Source organism: Branchiostoma floridae, chromosome 12 (genome assembly GCF_000003815.2).
Source record: "Branchiostoma floridae strain S238N-H82 chromosome 12, Bfl_VNyyK, whole genome shotgun sequence".
Lineage (NCBI taxonomy): Eukaryota > Metazoa > Chordata > Leptocardii > Amphioxiformes > Branchiostomatidae > Branchiostoma > Branchiostoma floridae.
The window spans coordinates 3,637,736-3,650,007 of record NC_049990.1 but is presented as its reverse complement, the minus strand read 5'-3'; the positions used below and the strand labels follow the sequence as shown (position 1 = coordinate 3,650,007).

General features: G+C 40.6%; 3 protein-coding genes across 3 annotated transcripts in view; 2 read left to right on the top strand and 1 right to left on the bottom strand.

The window, feature by feature from the left end:
• Window positions 1-3,990, bottom strand: part of LOC118427210 (cullin-3-A-like) — a 14,356-nt gene extending 10,366 nt beyond the window's left edge. The window contains exons 1-4 of the mRNA XM_035836850.1: window positions 3,851-3,990; window positions 3,433-3,642; window positions 642-839; window positions 59-172 (exon numbers count right to left, since the gene is read on the bottom strand). Of these exons, the coding sequence (XP_035692743.1) occupies window positions 59-172; window positions 642-839; window positions 3,433-3,483 (363 nt within the window). The 5' untranslated portion in view covers window positions 3,484-3,642; window positions 3,851-3,990. The remainder of the gene's footprint in view (window positions 1-58; window positions 173-641; window positions 840-3,432; window positions 3,643-3,850) is intronic.
• LOC118428016 lies at window positions 3,877-5,604 on the top strand. Its single transcript, XM_035837981.1, has 3 exons — window positions 3,877-4,025; window positions 4,619-5,514; window positions 5,582-5,604. The coding sequence occupies exons 2-3, from the start codon at window positions 4,644-4,646 to the stop codon at window positions 5,602-5,604; spliced, it is 894 nt and encodes a 297-aa protein (XP_035693874.1). The 5' UTR covers window positions 3,877-4,025; window positions 4,619-4,643.
• LOC118427211 lies at window positions 5,516-12,272 on the top strand. Its single transcript, XM_035836851.1, has 7 exons — window positions 5,516-7,256; window positions 7,831-7,953; window positions 8,523-8,660; window positions 10,256-10,339; window positions 10,656-10,706; window positions 11,083-11,244; window positions 11,484-12,272. Exons 1-6 carry the CDS (start codon window positions 5,640-5,642, stop codon window positions 11,188-11,190), a joined length of 2,121 nt encoding a protein of 706 aa, XP_035692744.1. The 5' UTR covers window positions 5,516-5,639; the 3' UTR covers window positions 11,191-11,244; window positions 11,484-12,272.

Below are 12,272 nucleotides of genomic sequence, written 5' to 3'. Positions count from 1 at the left end.
TTATTAAGCCTTTAAATGTTTTATATGATACAAAGAAAAACAAATGCCCTGTACTGACCATATACATGAGGATGTCCCTGATCATGACCATGGAGGTCTGGTGGTCGTTCCACGCACTGTTCAGGGTCTGCAGGAAGTTGTTGTTGAGAGACTCCAGCACATCCACTCGCACCTGGGAAGAGAAACAAACTCATAAGACTAGGCTCAAAATACTTTATTTTGTTACCCGTTAATATTGCATGATGTCAGAAATTTTATTTGGAAAAAAATAATGTGAATACCCAAAACATCGCCTCACGATAACCACCATGATGCAAATGTGTTAAAAAGCACCTGTCGATAATAATGTTAAGATTTTCTTATGCAGAATATTTTCAGTTTTACTGCCAAAATTCTACAAGTTTTGTTTGAGATTACTTTGTTATTTCTTGGATTTAATAGAAATATTCTTAACTGGACACAGACTCACACAAATCCAGACAACCAGGTTTTTGCCTGGGAGCACATAAAGTCATAATGAAGTTGTCCTCCCTGCCTTCTGCTTTGACAATGTTTGCTTGCTATATTTTCAACTTTAAAATGTGTAAGAACCAAGAAAATGAACTGGTGTGGCCTAACAAATACAAGGTGCTTAAGCCCACCTTATTAACGAGATGTTCTGTGACCACCTCCCTCAGTCCTGTGTACAGTTTCTCCCCATGTTTGTGGAGTACCATGGTGTAGGCATTCCTGTACAGCTCCTCAAAACTCAGGCCGCTGTTGTTCTTCTTCTGGATCTCCTGGATGGCATTCTTCAGCAGGGCCCAGATACTGTTCACATACTTCTCATCCATTGTCATCTGGGGAGAGTTTGGTAAAACATTCAGTTAATCACTGATCAGTATATAATGGAAAAACAATGCTAAGGTTCGTCAGGGATGCCAGCAGAAGTATAATCAAACAATGGATAGTGATTTGTTATTTTTCTGTAGTTGAGAGCTGGCATTCTTCAGCAGGGCCCAGATACTCTTCACATACTTCTCATCCATCGTCATCTGAGGAAGAATAGTTAGAACGTTCAGTTGGGCCTCATGTAATGGAAAAACAATAATAATAGCACGAATGGTCATTGTTTTCTGTAGTTGTGAACTGGCATTCTTCAACAGGGACAAGGTACTGTTCACAACTTCACATACTTCTCATCCATCGTCATCTGGGGAGGGAAAGGGATAGTATGTTCAGGTTAACATACTATGAGGATAAAAAGAAAGAACATCAAATTGTTGTGTAATTGTAATTTTTCTGTAGTCGCTAACTGGCATTCTTCAGCAGGGATGCTGTTCACATACTTCTCATCCATGATCATCTGGGGAGGGACAGGGAAGATATGTTCATTCACACATTGTAGCATATTTGTAATTTTTCTGTGGAATTCTTCAACGGCCAAGATACTGTTCAAATACGAAATTCATCTGTTGTCATCAGGTGAGGGTTGGGTACAAAGTTCAGTTCATCAGTATATAAATGGAAAAACAATGCTAATGTAATATGTTTTTGAGCATAGAGCCTTTGTTATTTTTCAGTAGTCGCTAACTGTCAATCTTTACCAGGGCCCAAAAAACATTCACATATTTTTCATTTATTATTGTCATATGTTAGGGAAGATATGTTCAAGTTAATACTATGAAACAATATTATCAATTCATTTAGACATCATTAATGCATATGGCCTCCTTCACTCAATATTGACCATGGTAAAATCCTAGTTGATATCAGCCCTACAGCTTTACACCTCACATTAATGAAGGGGTTTTACTTTTCCACAGCTGTTGAGTGGTAACCTTCAACAGGGCCTAGATACTGTAACTGTTTACATACTTTTCATCCAACCCCTACTCCAATATCTGCATACGTATGTCAGTATATTTGTATGTAGTATATTTGTACATATATAATTGATAATATTTTGTTGTTCTGTATCTGTATGTTGTTTATTAGCTGTTGCCAAACAATACATTGTATCCTGTACAATTGTTGAGGAATAAAGTTAATTCAAGTTGTTCTAAAATATGTTCTAAAGGAATGTTACCAAACTTTAAATTGTAGGGGAATTCATTGCTTTTCATTAGCTGCTAGTTCTCGATAGAGGCCAATGTTGTAGAGAACAGGATACAGGTATGTTTGTTTGAACCTTTATTTATGTAATCTGTAAATACAACTATTTACATGTAAGAATCAAAACATGTTGGGGCCTGCTATGGAGGGAGGAATTTTCAGAATAAGACATACTTTTTGACATAAAGGGTATTCTATGACCAGCTTCAACCACATGTGAATCTGAATCTGTAATGCTACTTTGTGCAATCCTGCAATGTGTTCAGAAATACAAATATGTACCATTTTCTTGATTCTCCAATTCCAATAATGGCCATATTATAATAAGTTTATGTGTAATTATTTAAGTAGCTGTTGACGCTGAGATGTTTCTTTTGTCTAAAAGAAAACAGAGAAGGAGATACAACAACACCTCCTTTCATCATTGTACTTTGTAGTGCTCTGAACAAAACAGGACCAACAACCTTTTCAAGCCATGAATACTAGTGAGTCGTGACGTCTGAACCAGCTGTTACATGATAACTACATGTGCACGTACATATGATACTCTTAACAGATGACAAAGTTAACATGGTTTCCCTCATTTTGGGCAAAGATTATATATCGGAACCATCTATTTATAGCATGTGCATATACATGTAACTTCCCACCAGTCATAATAATGACTATATTTGTACATTCATTCATATTCAAATTTCCATGCACCACTTTTCTGCTTTATGAAGCACGATTGATGGTATCATTGCATAATTCTATGGAAAAAATACTAAATACTTGACGTAATGAACTTCATTTGTGAAGTTTGATACTTTGAACAGTGTATCTGGCATTTTGAATTTTTAATCTCAAAGCTGAAATTATGAAATGTCTTCTACACTGTGTCAAAGACCATCTAAATTCCATTACAAGATCATCATTTATCAAAAATCATAAACGACTGAATCTTATGTCTTTTCAATTTCACCATTATTTGCAGCTTTATTTATATTTGACGCCAAACGTCGGCTTGTTTGTGCCAACAATTTCACGCAGTGTTTATCACCTTTCATCGGAAGTATCCATGCGTGTAAACACACTTGTGACGGAATTAGGAACAATTTTCTCACAAAGTGAACACGCAGGGAATATCCGGAGTTTTTCCAACTGAGCTTCTTTGAGTTAAATTTTGCGTCGTCATGCAACAAAAATTATTATGATGAAACCAGAGGAGGGAAAATGGCGAGACGCCTGCACGTAATTTTCATAATAAATACCAAAGAGAAGGCCAGCTCACATGTTTGGCACTCCTCTGTCTCGTTAGTTGATGTTTCAGAGGAGAAAATAAGCGGGCATACTCACGGGAAAGGCCCTGATCCGCATCTTGGTGTCCTTCTTGCTTTTCAGCGACATTTTGGCCACTTGCGTTCGCTGCTATTTTTGGCAAGAAAGGACCGGCTGTGTCGACGGCTAAACCAGCAGCAAACCTCCGCTGATCTCGCTCAAACTGTCCTCTGTGTCTCTCTGTTGTCCTTCTACTCTCACCGCACTCACGGAATCTGCATCGATTCGCTAGAAAATGATGGAAAATTGGCAAAATAAGAATCAACAGTCTTCAACAAAATGTCCTTCTTTTGTTTACTGCCATTATGGGCGACTTCCGTATCCTTCCGCACAAAGTAAACCTTACAGCGTTGTCCAAACATTGCCCATTTTCAGCTCAAAAGACAGTTATTGATACATCATAAAAAGCATTACTCAAAATTTTAATCAAATTTACCAGTTGATTAGTTGATTATAATAAGCGAACGATTTTCTGCCCAATTTTGTGAGAGTGAAGCGGCTGAGGGAGGCGCCATGTTACTCTGGTGACGTCACGCAGAACGAGGACTTCTCGCGAGATCTGGCGAGAACCAAGATGGCGGCGCCCATGCGATGGCGAAGCGCTGAAATAAGTAGGGAATTTTTGGCATATTTTGTTAAATTGACACAGTTTGAGGACACCTCTGTACTTTTCAATGTCATACCACGAATTCTTGTGTCCCTTGTTATAACAGGTATTATATTGTTGTTGACACCAAGCACCAGTAAGGAATGTTTTAGTGGCAAACCTTGCAAAGAAGTAAACAGAGTATCAAAACTTACAGAGTATCAAAACTTTATCACTTGTATCTAACATTCAATATAATTTGCAGAGAAAAGATATCGTGCTAGATAAGTTATATCATGTAACATATGGATAAAATATACTCATTTGTTTACACTTAATAATCGAGGGTCTTCATGAGGTGTACCAATAATGCTTTGCCCGGAATTATTAATATTATGCAAAAATAAAGAAGTTCAATAATGCAAAATTTACTTGCCTCTCTTCGAAGTACATGGATAAGACTTCATTTCCTATGAATTATGGCAGATAGAAATAGGCTGCCTGTGCCATATGGAAAAGTGTGTGCAGACCCTCTTTTGCCCACTATTCCTGTCACAGTGCATCTCAAAACCATGAACATTTTTATATAATAAGAAACTACATGTATATATGTTCCAGGTCCATAATCTGTGATGTCCTCAGTATGAAGCGGGAGGGGGGCAGTGTGCCCTGGACATCACCACAGCAGTGTAAACGGTCCAGACTCTGTGTCAGCACAGTCGGCTCGCAGGACAGCCGTCTTCGTCTGGTCTTACACTTCAGGGGGACGTCCTTGCCCCTGACAACATTACAAACTGTGGAAAGTACACCAGGGAGCTTGAAAAAGACCTCATTGGCTAGACCGGAAGTAGGACATAGAAAGAAGTCCTGCCTTGACAGAAAGGTCAATGGAAAGATCTTCAAAACGCCAAAAGTGGACAGTAAAGGCAAAAGTGATGCCAAGAAGAAAGAAACACAGCAGAAATCTTCGTCTCCAACAACATCAGAAACTGTGGAGACTGCACCAGGGAGCTTGGAGAAGATCTCCTTGGCTAGACCAGAAGTAGAACATGGAAAGAAGTCCTGCCTTGACAAAACGATCAATGGAAAGATCTTCAAAACACCACAAGTGGAGAATAGAAGCAAAAGTGATGCCAAGAAGAAACCAACACAGCAGAAATATTTGTCTCTAACAACATCACAAACTGTGGAAAATACACCAGGGAGCTTGAAAAAGACCTCCTTAGCTACACCGGAAGTAGAACATGGAAAGAAGTCCTTCCCTGACAACCAGATCAATGGAAAGATTTGCAAAACACCAAAAGTGCAGAATAGAGACAACGGTGATGCCAAGAAGAGATCAACACAGCAGAAATCTTTGTTGCTGACACTGTCAAAACATGCGGATACTGGAGATACAGAGCGCACTTACTTAGGCAGAAACTCAACACACTGTAGTCAAACTAAAAACATTGAGGCAACTTGCAGAGAGACTTCAAGACAAGACCACAGAAACAGTGAAATTGCAAGAAGCAGCAAGAAAATTGTGAAATATAATGGATTTCAGTCTCAAAAGCATTTCATTACTCGTGGAAATACTAGGAGTCCAACCAAACCTGGTGTAAAAAGAACACCCAAGCAAGCTAATTGCCACAAAGTGATGCATCACAACTTAGGTCATCGTTTTGGACCTGTAGAGGAAAACAATGCCTACACAATAAAAAGTGAGCAGAAACCTCTGTTGCAAGAAAGCCATGTAGGTGCAGAAACTGCTGTGGAGGACAGTAGACATTCTAAATGGTACGTTTCACCCATCTCTGGGACTAGGAGTGGAGGAAAACAGCTCAAAGGTCTTGAAGAAAAGAGATGCAATCAAGAAGTTGAGCTAACGAAGGTCAAGACGGTGTCAGAAGTTCAAGATGTAAAGCTTGCCATGGCCAAGGCAATGTCAGCAGAAAGAAAGAGGTGCAATCAAGATGTAAAGCTTGCTAAGGCCAAGACAGTGTCAGCAATTCAAGACTGTTTGTTTCCAATTTGCCCATGGGAACTGGACAATGACTCAAACACAGATGTTGCAACTCAAAAACTTGATCCCAGTTCAGACAGAAAAAAAACTAAAGGGGAGTGGACTGAAGTTGGTCATGATCAACAGTTAAGCAAAGTGCATGTACCAACATGGAAGTTGCAGGGTAAGGCACATGAAAAAACAATGGAGCCAAAAATACATCACAGGAACATTTCATGTACAAACGCTGAAGTTGCTGCTCAGTTACCTACTAGTACTACATGTGCTTCAGATGGCAAACCATTAAGAGCTGATGTAGAAGTACTGGAGAAAAAGGGAGAGAGCAATCATCTAAACAGGAAAGCACAAACATACTCACTATCAGCAGAGAGTGATCAAGGTGGTTCTCCTAATGTGAACATTAGGAAGACACAGAAAAAACATGACTCCAGACATGATAAAGCCATACACAAAGCTGTACATGTGAAAAAGGGACTGAGCAATTGTCTAAGAAGTAAAGTAGAAGCCAAAATGGCACAAACACAATCATTGCTAACAGTCGATAGTGGGACTGAGAGTGATTCTATTATTTGTCTTGATACAAACATTAGAACACAAGAACAACAGGACTCGGGTGACATTAGACATGTTAAGACCATACATGTGAATAGAAGTGAAAATAGTGTGCAGACAAATGAAGCTGTTGCTGATACTAGTGTTAGTATTGACAGCAAACTATGTGCCAAAAGAAGTCCTGAACAGATTAAAACTGTCAATTGTCTTAAAGCTAAAGAAGACAAAGTTGAAGAAACTGATGGTGCTAGAAGACATGAGAATACTTTTGAGATTGGAAGAAGTAAGAAGCAAAACTCTCCTAAGGAAGGGCAAGAAAAATCTGCAGGGAAAAGTCCTGAAGGAGGCATCATAAATTGTGCAAGTTTATATGAACAACAGAGGTTGCAAAAAGACTGGTGTAAGGAAGAGAACATTGTGGAAACTTTGCAAAACAAACTTGTCATAGCAAAAAATTGTGACAACACAGTAGACTTGAATGGACCAATCAGGTCAGCAGACACCTCTGACATCATTGATGATGTCATAAGTAGTGTTCAAAATGGACCAATCACTGAGAGGAAGGATTCTTCTGAAGATGTGAGTCCTGTTCCTGACAGGATGAAGCAGGCAGCTGCTCCAGTCAACTCCCCCAGGAAATTTGACCTGGAGGTTGCTGACCTGGTGACCCTTGCACCCCAGGAATGGCTCAATGACAATGTGAGTCACATGACAGCAGATGTCACATATTTGTTTTCATACTTTCATTTAATATTATGTATCTATGGCTATGTATATCCAATATAACCACCCTTCAGTGTAACACACCAGCTTCTGTATCTGTATAGTCAGTATAACTGCCCTTCGGTGTAGCACAACAGTTTCTATATTTGTATCTGTATTGGTTGGTATAACTGCCCTTCGGTGTAGCACACCAGCTTTTGTATCTGTGTATAGCTGGTATAACTGCCCTTCGGTGTAGCACACCAGCTTTTGTATCTGTGTATAGCCGGTATAACTGCCCTTCAGTGTAACACTCCAGCTTGTCAGGCATGCGGCACAGCAGCAGCAGGTTATATTACATTGCACAACCTGTCATATCTGAATTTTGCAAGATGCAAGTGTTCTTTAAAACTATCCAGCGATATAATGTGGTTTTATACAGTCAAATTTGGTGTCAACAACCACTCAAGGAACTAGAAAAAAATGGTTGATGAGGGGGAGTGGCTGCTCCAAACAAGAACTTGCTCCAAACAAGAACTTTTGAGGTCACTTTCTCTTATCCTTTTTACAGGTTATAAACGGTTATTTTGAGCTGCTGGCTGAGGTCCGCCCTGACGTCTACTGTTTCAACACCTTCTTCTACACCCAGCTGTGCAGGAAGGGGTACCAGGGGGTCAAGAGGTGGACTAAAAAGGTACCCTTGCAAAGCTCAGTCATACAGTAGATAGTTATATACTGGAAAACTTCTCTATTGTGGTTCCAATGTGCTAGAGATCCTAGAGCCTGCACTAGAGCTTTTTAAGATACGAGCAATACTGTTCCCACCCTTTGTATTTCATTCAAATGTATGACTGATGGACGGATACACCTGCAAAACCCTAATGGAATCATACCTAATATTTGTGACCAACTAGTAACTACTCCACCCACAGAAACACAAGGACCTGCCAGCCTACTGTCTGCTCAATACAGTATGCTCTCCTTATAGAAGTGATTGATTACCATGATGATACATATGAGAAACACATTAGCATGACAGTCTCTAATTGGCAATTTCGAATATATTCTATAAAGCAAACATTGGGTCCCTCTGACAAGGGAAAAAAACGGAGGATACACACAGGAGATATGTCCACAATACAGGACCAGGTATTGGCTGAACCCTGGACCTGATTTCCTGGACCTAGACATGATTGTGCTGCACTTGTGCCCACTCCTATATATAAACCCATCCCACCATGTATTCTTGTATTGTTTCTACAGGTGCAGATCTTCCAGAAGTCCTTGCTGCTGGTTCCTCTTCACCTTGGGAACCACTGGTGCCTGGCGGAGGTGGCTGTACAGGACAAGCTGCTGTTCCTGTACGACTCGCGAGGGGGCGCTTATCCTACCTGCCTACAGGTACATGTCTGAAGAATTTGATAGTAAATGCCTTTGTTTTTTCCTTGTATTGCATACCTGATAATTGATGCATGGTGTAACATACCAGGTTAGTATTGAACAGACTTGGCTGTGTGTGGATGGTGTTCAGCACCAGGGACAGGTGTGTTTGCCATTGTGTGGATAGTATTCAGCACCAGGGACAGGTGTGTTTGGCTGTGTGTGGATAGTGTTCAGCCCCAAGGACAGGTGTGTTTGGCTGTGTGTGGATGGTGTTCAGCACCAAGGACAGGTATGTTTGGTTGTGTGTGGATGGTGTTCAGCACCAAGGACAGATGTGTTTACCTGTGTGTGGATGGTGTTCAGCACCAAGGACAGGTGTGTTTGGTTGTGTGTGGACAGTGTTCAGCACCAAGGACAGGTGTGTTTGGCTGTGTGTGGATAGTGTTCAGCCCCAAGGACAGGTGTGTTTGGCTGTGTGTGGATAGTGTTCAGCACCAAGGACAGGTGTATTTGACTGTGTGTGGATAGTGTTCAGCACCAAGGACAGGTGTGTTTGGTTGTGGATAGTGTTCAGCACCAAGGACAGGTGTATTTGGCTGTGTGTGGATAGTGTTCAGCACCAAGGACAGGTGTATTTGACTGTGTGGATAGTGTTCAGCACCAAGGACAGGTGTGTTAGGCTGTGTGTGGATAGTGTTCAGCACCAAGGACAGGTGTATTTGACTGTGTGTGGATAGTGTTCAGCACCAAGGACAGGTGTATTTGACTGTGTGTGGATAGTGTTCAGCACCAAGGACAGGTGTATTTGACTGTGTGTGGATAGTGTTCAGCACCAAGGACAGGTGTATTTGACTGTGTGTGGATAGTGTTCAGCACCAAGGACAGGTGTATTTGACTGTGTGTGGATAGTGTTCAGCACCAAGGACAGGTGTATTTGACTGTGTGTGGATAGTGTTCAGCACCAAGGACAGGTGTATTTGACTGTGTGTGGATAGTGTTCGGCACCAAGAACAGGTGTGTTTGGTTGTGTGTGGATAGTGTTCAGCACCAAGGACAGGTGTATTTGACTGTGTGTGGATAGTGTTCAGCACCAAGGACAGGTGTGTTTGGTTGTGTGTGGATAGTGTTCAGCACCAAGGACAGGTGTGTTTGGTTGTGGGTGGATGTAAACTCACAGCTATTAACTACAGAGCCAGGGCCCTAACCATTGGACTACGTTGCGCTTTGGGTGTGATTCACTTCAAACATGGGACCCCTATATAACGTCCTTTCTGAGGGACGGCCCTAACCAAAGCTAGGTATTCATTTTCACCTGATTGAAGTGAGGAAAGTCATGTAAAGTAAAGTGTGATTGGTGGCACATCAACAGATTGGAACACAGAACCTTTGAGTTAAAAATTGAAGACCCTGCTGATTGCTTCACACAACCCCAATCAGATTGTATGTTTCTATGTGTGTCTGAATGTTGTTTGTAACTAACCAGTGTGTTGTTGTTACAGAGGCTGGTGAGCTATCTGTGCTGTGAGGCAGAGGTAACCAGTGTGTTGTTGTTACAGAGGCTGGTGAGCTATCTGTGCTGTGAGGCAGAGGTAACCAGTGTGTTGTTGTTACAGAGGCTGGTGAGCTATCTGTGCTGTGAGGCAAAGGAACGGGAAGAGGAAGACTTCACCTGGGGATGGGGCGGACACTGCAAGGAGGTGAGGTCGATTGTTTGAATGAATGAATGCATGAATAAATGAATGGTTGTTTAGTTGAATGGTTGATCAGACTACAGTAGGATAGGACACAATACACTACACTGCACAGCAGCTGACCGATGATGATGATGATGATGATTATGTGATGTTCACATGGTTTTGATGTTGCTTGCTAGTTGTCTTTTCAGAAGATCCACTGTGCACTGATGTAATCATATGTGGCACATGATGTGTGCATGATGTTCACATGACAGTCACATGACAGTCACATGATTGTCACATGATAGTCATGTGATATTCTTATGGTTTGTTTCAGGACATCCCAGTGCAGGAGACCAGTGGCGACTGCGGTGTTTTTGTGTGTCAGGTAGGAGGATTTGTCTTTCAGTCTTTTTTTTTCAAAGAAAGTCATAACAAAAGTTATATTGCAGTGTTAAGAATAGATTTTGTTTGGCAAAGGACGTTTTTGACCTTGTTGTCTTTCTTGTTAATCCTAACGACACCAAGATAAAGAGTGCTTCTTTTTCTGTCAGTTCAAGGTGTGCGATGCTTTTTCAGTAGCTGATACTGATAGGCTTTCCTAAATCTGACTTTTACATGTATTTATTTATAGCAAAGCAAACCAGGTTAACGATACTTTTCTGAATGTCTCAATGTATGTGTTACAAGGTTTTATGCTCTAGGCTCTCCAATACACAGGCCGCTGGATCTGAAATGACTAAACATTTATGTTTCTCCCTCAGTATGCCCGGTGCATCGTGGAAGGACGGCGGATCGACTTCAGCCAGGATGACATCACCGAACTCCGCTGTCACATGACCCAAGAACTCCTGCAGCACAAGCTTCTGTAGTGTGAGGAACACTTTCTGCCTTCAACTTGGAAAAAATCGGCAAAAATTACTGATCTTTTGGAAAGTTTCCCATTTAAAGTGCCGCAAAAATGAAAATTCTTTGACCATTCACGTAAAGGAGCGCTTGTAACACAAGCTTCTGTAGTGTGCCTTCAACTCGAAAAAAATGTGCTATGAAATTGAAAGTTCTTCAAACATTCACATACAAATTTTGTCTTTTATGAAAATATGAACTCTGAAAACATCTTTGAGAAACATGACATGAACTTTGCAAAACTGTGCAAATTGGTTATCTTCCTGTGAAAATTTCCCACTTAAAAAGCCATGAAAATGAAAATCCTTCAAGTTCAACCATTTGCAGAATCTTAAAGATTTCGTCTTTTCTGAAAACAGCTCTCTAATCTTTGAATCGTCTCTTCCGTGCTCTTAATAGGTGGGAAAAATTAGCAAAGGGTTGTGAAGTCAAAGACAGGACCTTCAGCCATAGTAGCTAAAGGGAGTCCTTTCTGTGATCAGAAGTGGTCACAACTTATTGCTAACTTGTCCCAAAGAGCACACAGTACACATTGATTTAAAGATTACATAGATTCCAGAAAATGCATAGCTTTAATGTGACTGAAAGAGGATTTGTCATAGGCAGTTCAATGTCTTATGATCCAACACCAAAAATTGCAACTCACTATACTTCATATTAGAGCAGTCTTTGGGTATACAATATGATTTCGCGTATCCAGGAAATTTTCATGGTGACTCGACCAGTGTTTCCTCTAACAATATGTGCAATATTCTGTTCTGCTGTGTGCAAAGTTTTGTTGCAGCACAGAGTGAGAGACTACTGAAATGATGCAGTTCTGTGCCAAAGTTGTTTCCTCTTTTTATACTTGACATTTGTTGATTATTATTCAAACAGCATGAATTTCCCTGGTACTTTGACATTCATAAGTAGAATTTTACCAAGAGGACATGAAGAACAGATGCCTAAATGGAACAGTTGAATCTCTTCTTTCATTTTAGCTTTTTTTTCATTTAAGAACCAGATTTAGTGGATGTAGCCTAACTTTTAGGATGAAGTTGGCAAAAAA

What these genes read in the sequence shown, in the direction of transcription:
- LOC118428016 (XM_035837981.1), top strand. Translation starts at nt 4,644, where the DNA reads ATGAAGCGGGAGGGGGGCAGTGTGCCCTGGACATCACCACAGCAGTGT. An exon ending in CAGTGAAATTGCAAGAAGCA is followed by an intron (nt 5,515 to 5,581) that starts GCAAGAAAATTG and finishes TGGAAATACTAG; the next exon opens with GAGTCCAACCAAACCTGGTG.
- LOC118427211 (XM_035836851.1), top strand. Translation starts at nt 5,640, where the DNA reads ATGCATCACAACTTAGGTCATCGTTTTGGACCTGTAGAGGAAAACAAT. An exon ending in GGGGCGGACACTGCAAGGAG is followed by an intron (nt 10,340 to 10,655) that starts GTGAGGTCGATT and finishes GGTTTGTTTCAG; the next exon opens with GACATCCCAGTGCAGGAGAC. An exon ending in GCGGTGTTTTTGTGTGTCAG is followed by an intron (nt 10,707 to 11,082) that starts GTAGGAGGATTT and finishes TTTCTCCCTCAG; the next exon opens with TATGCCCGGTGCATCGTGGA.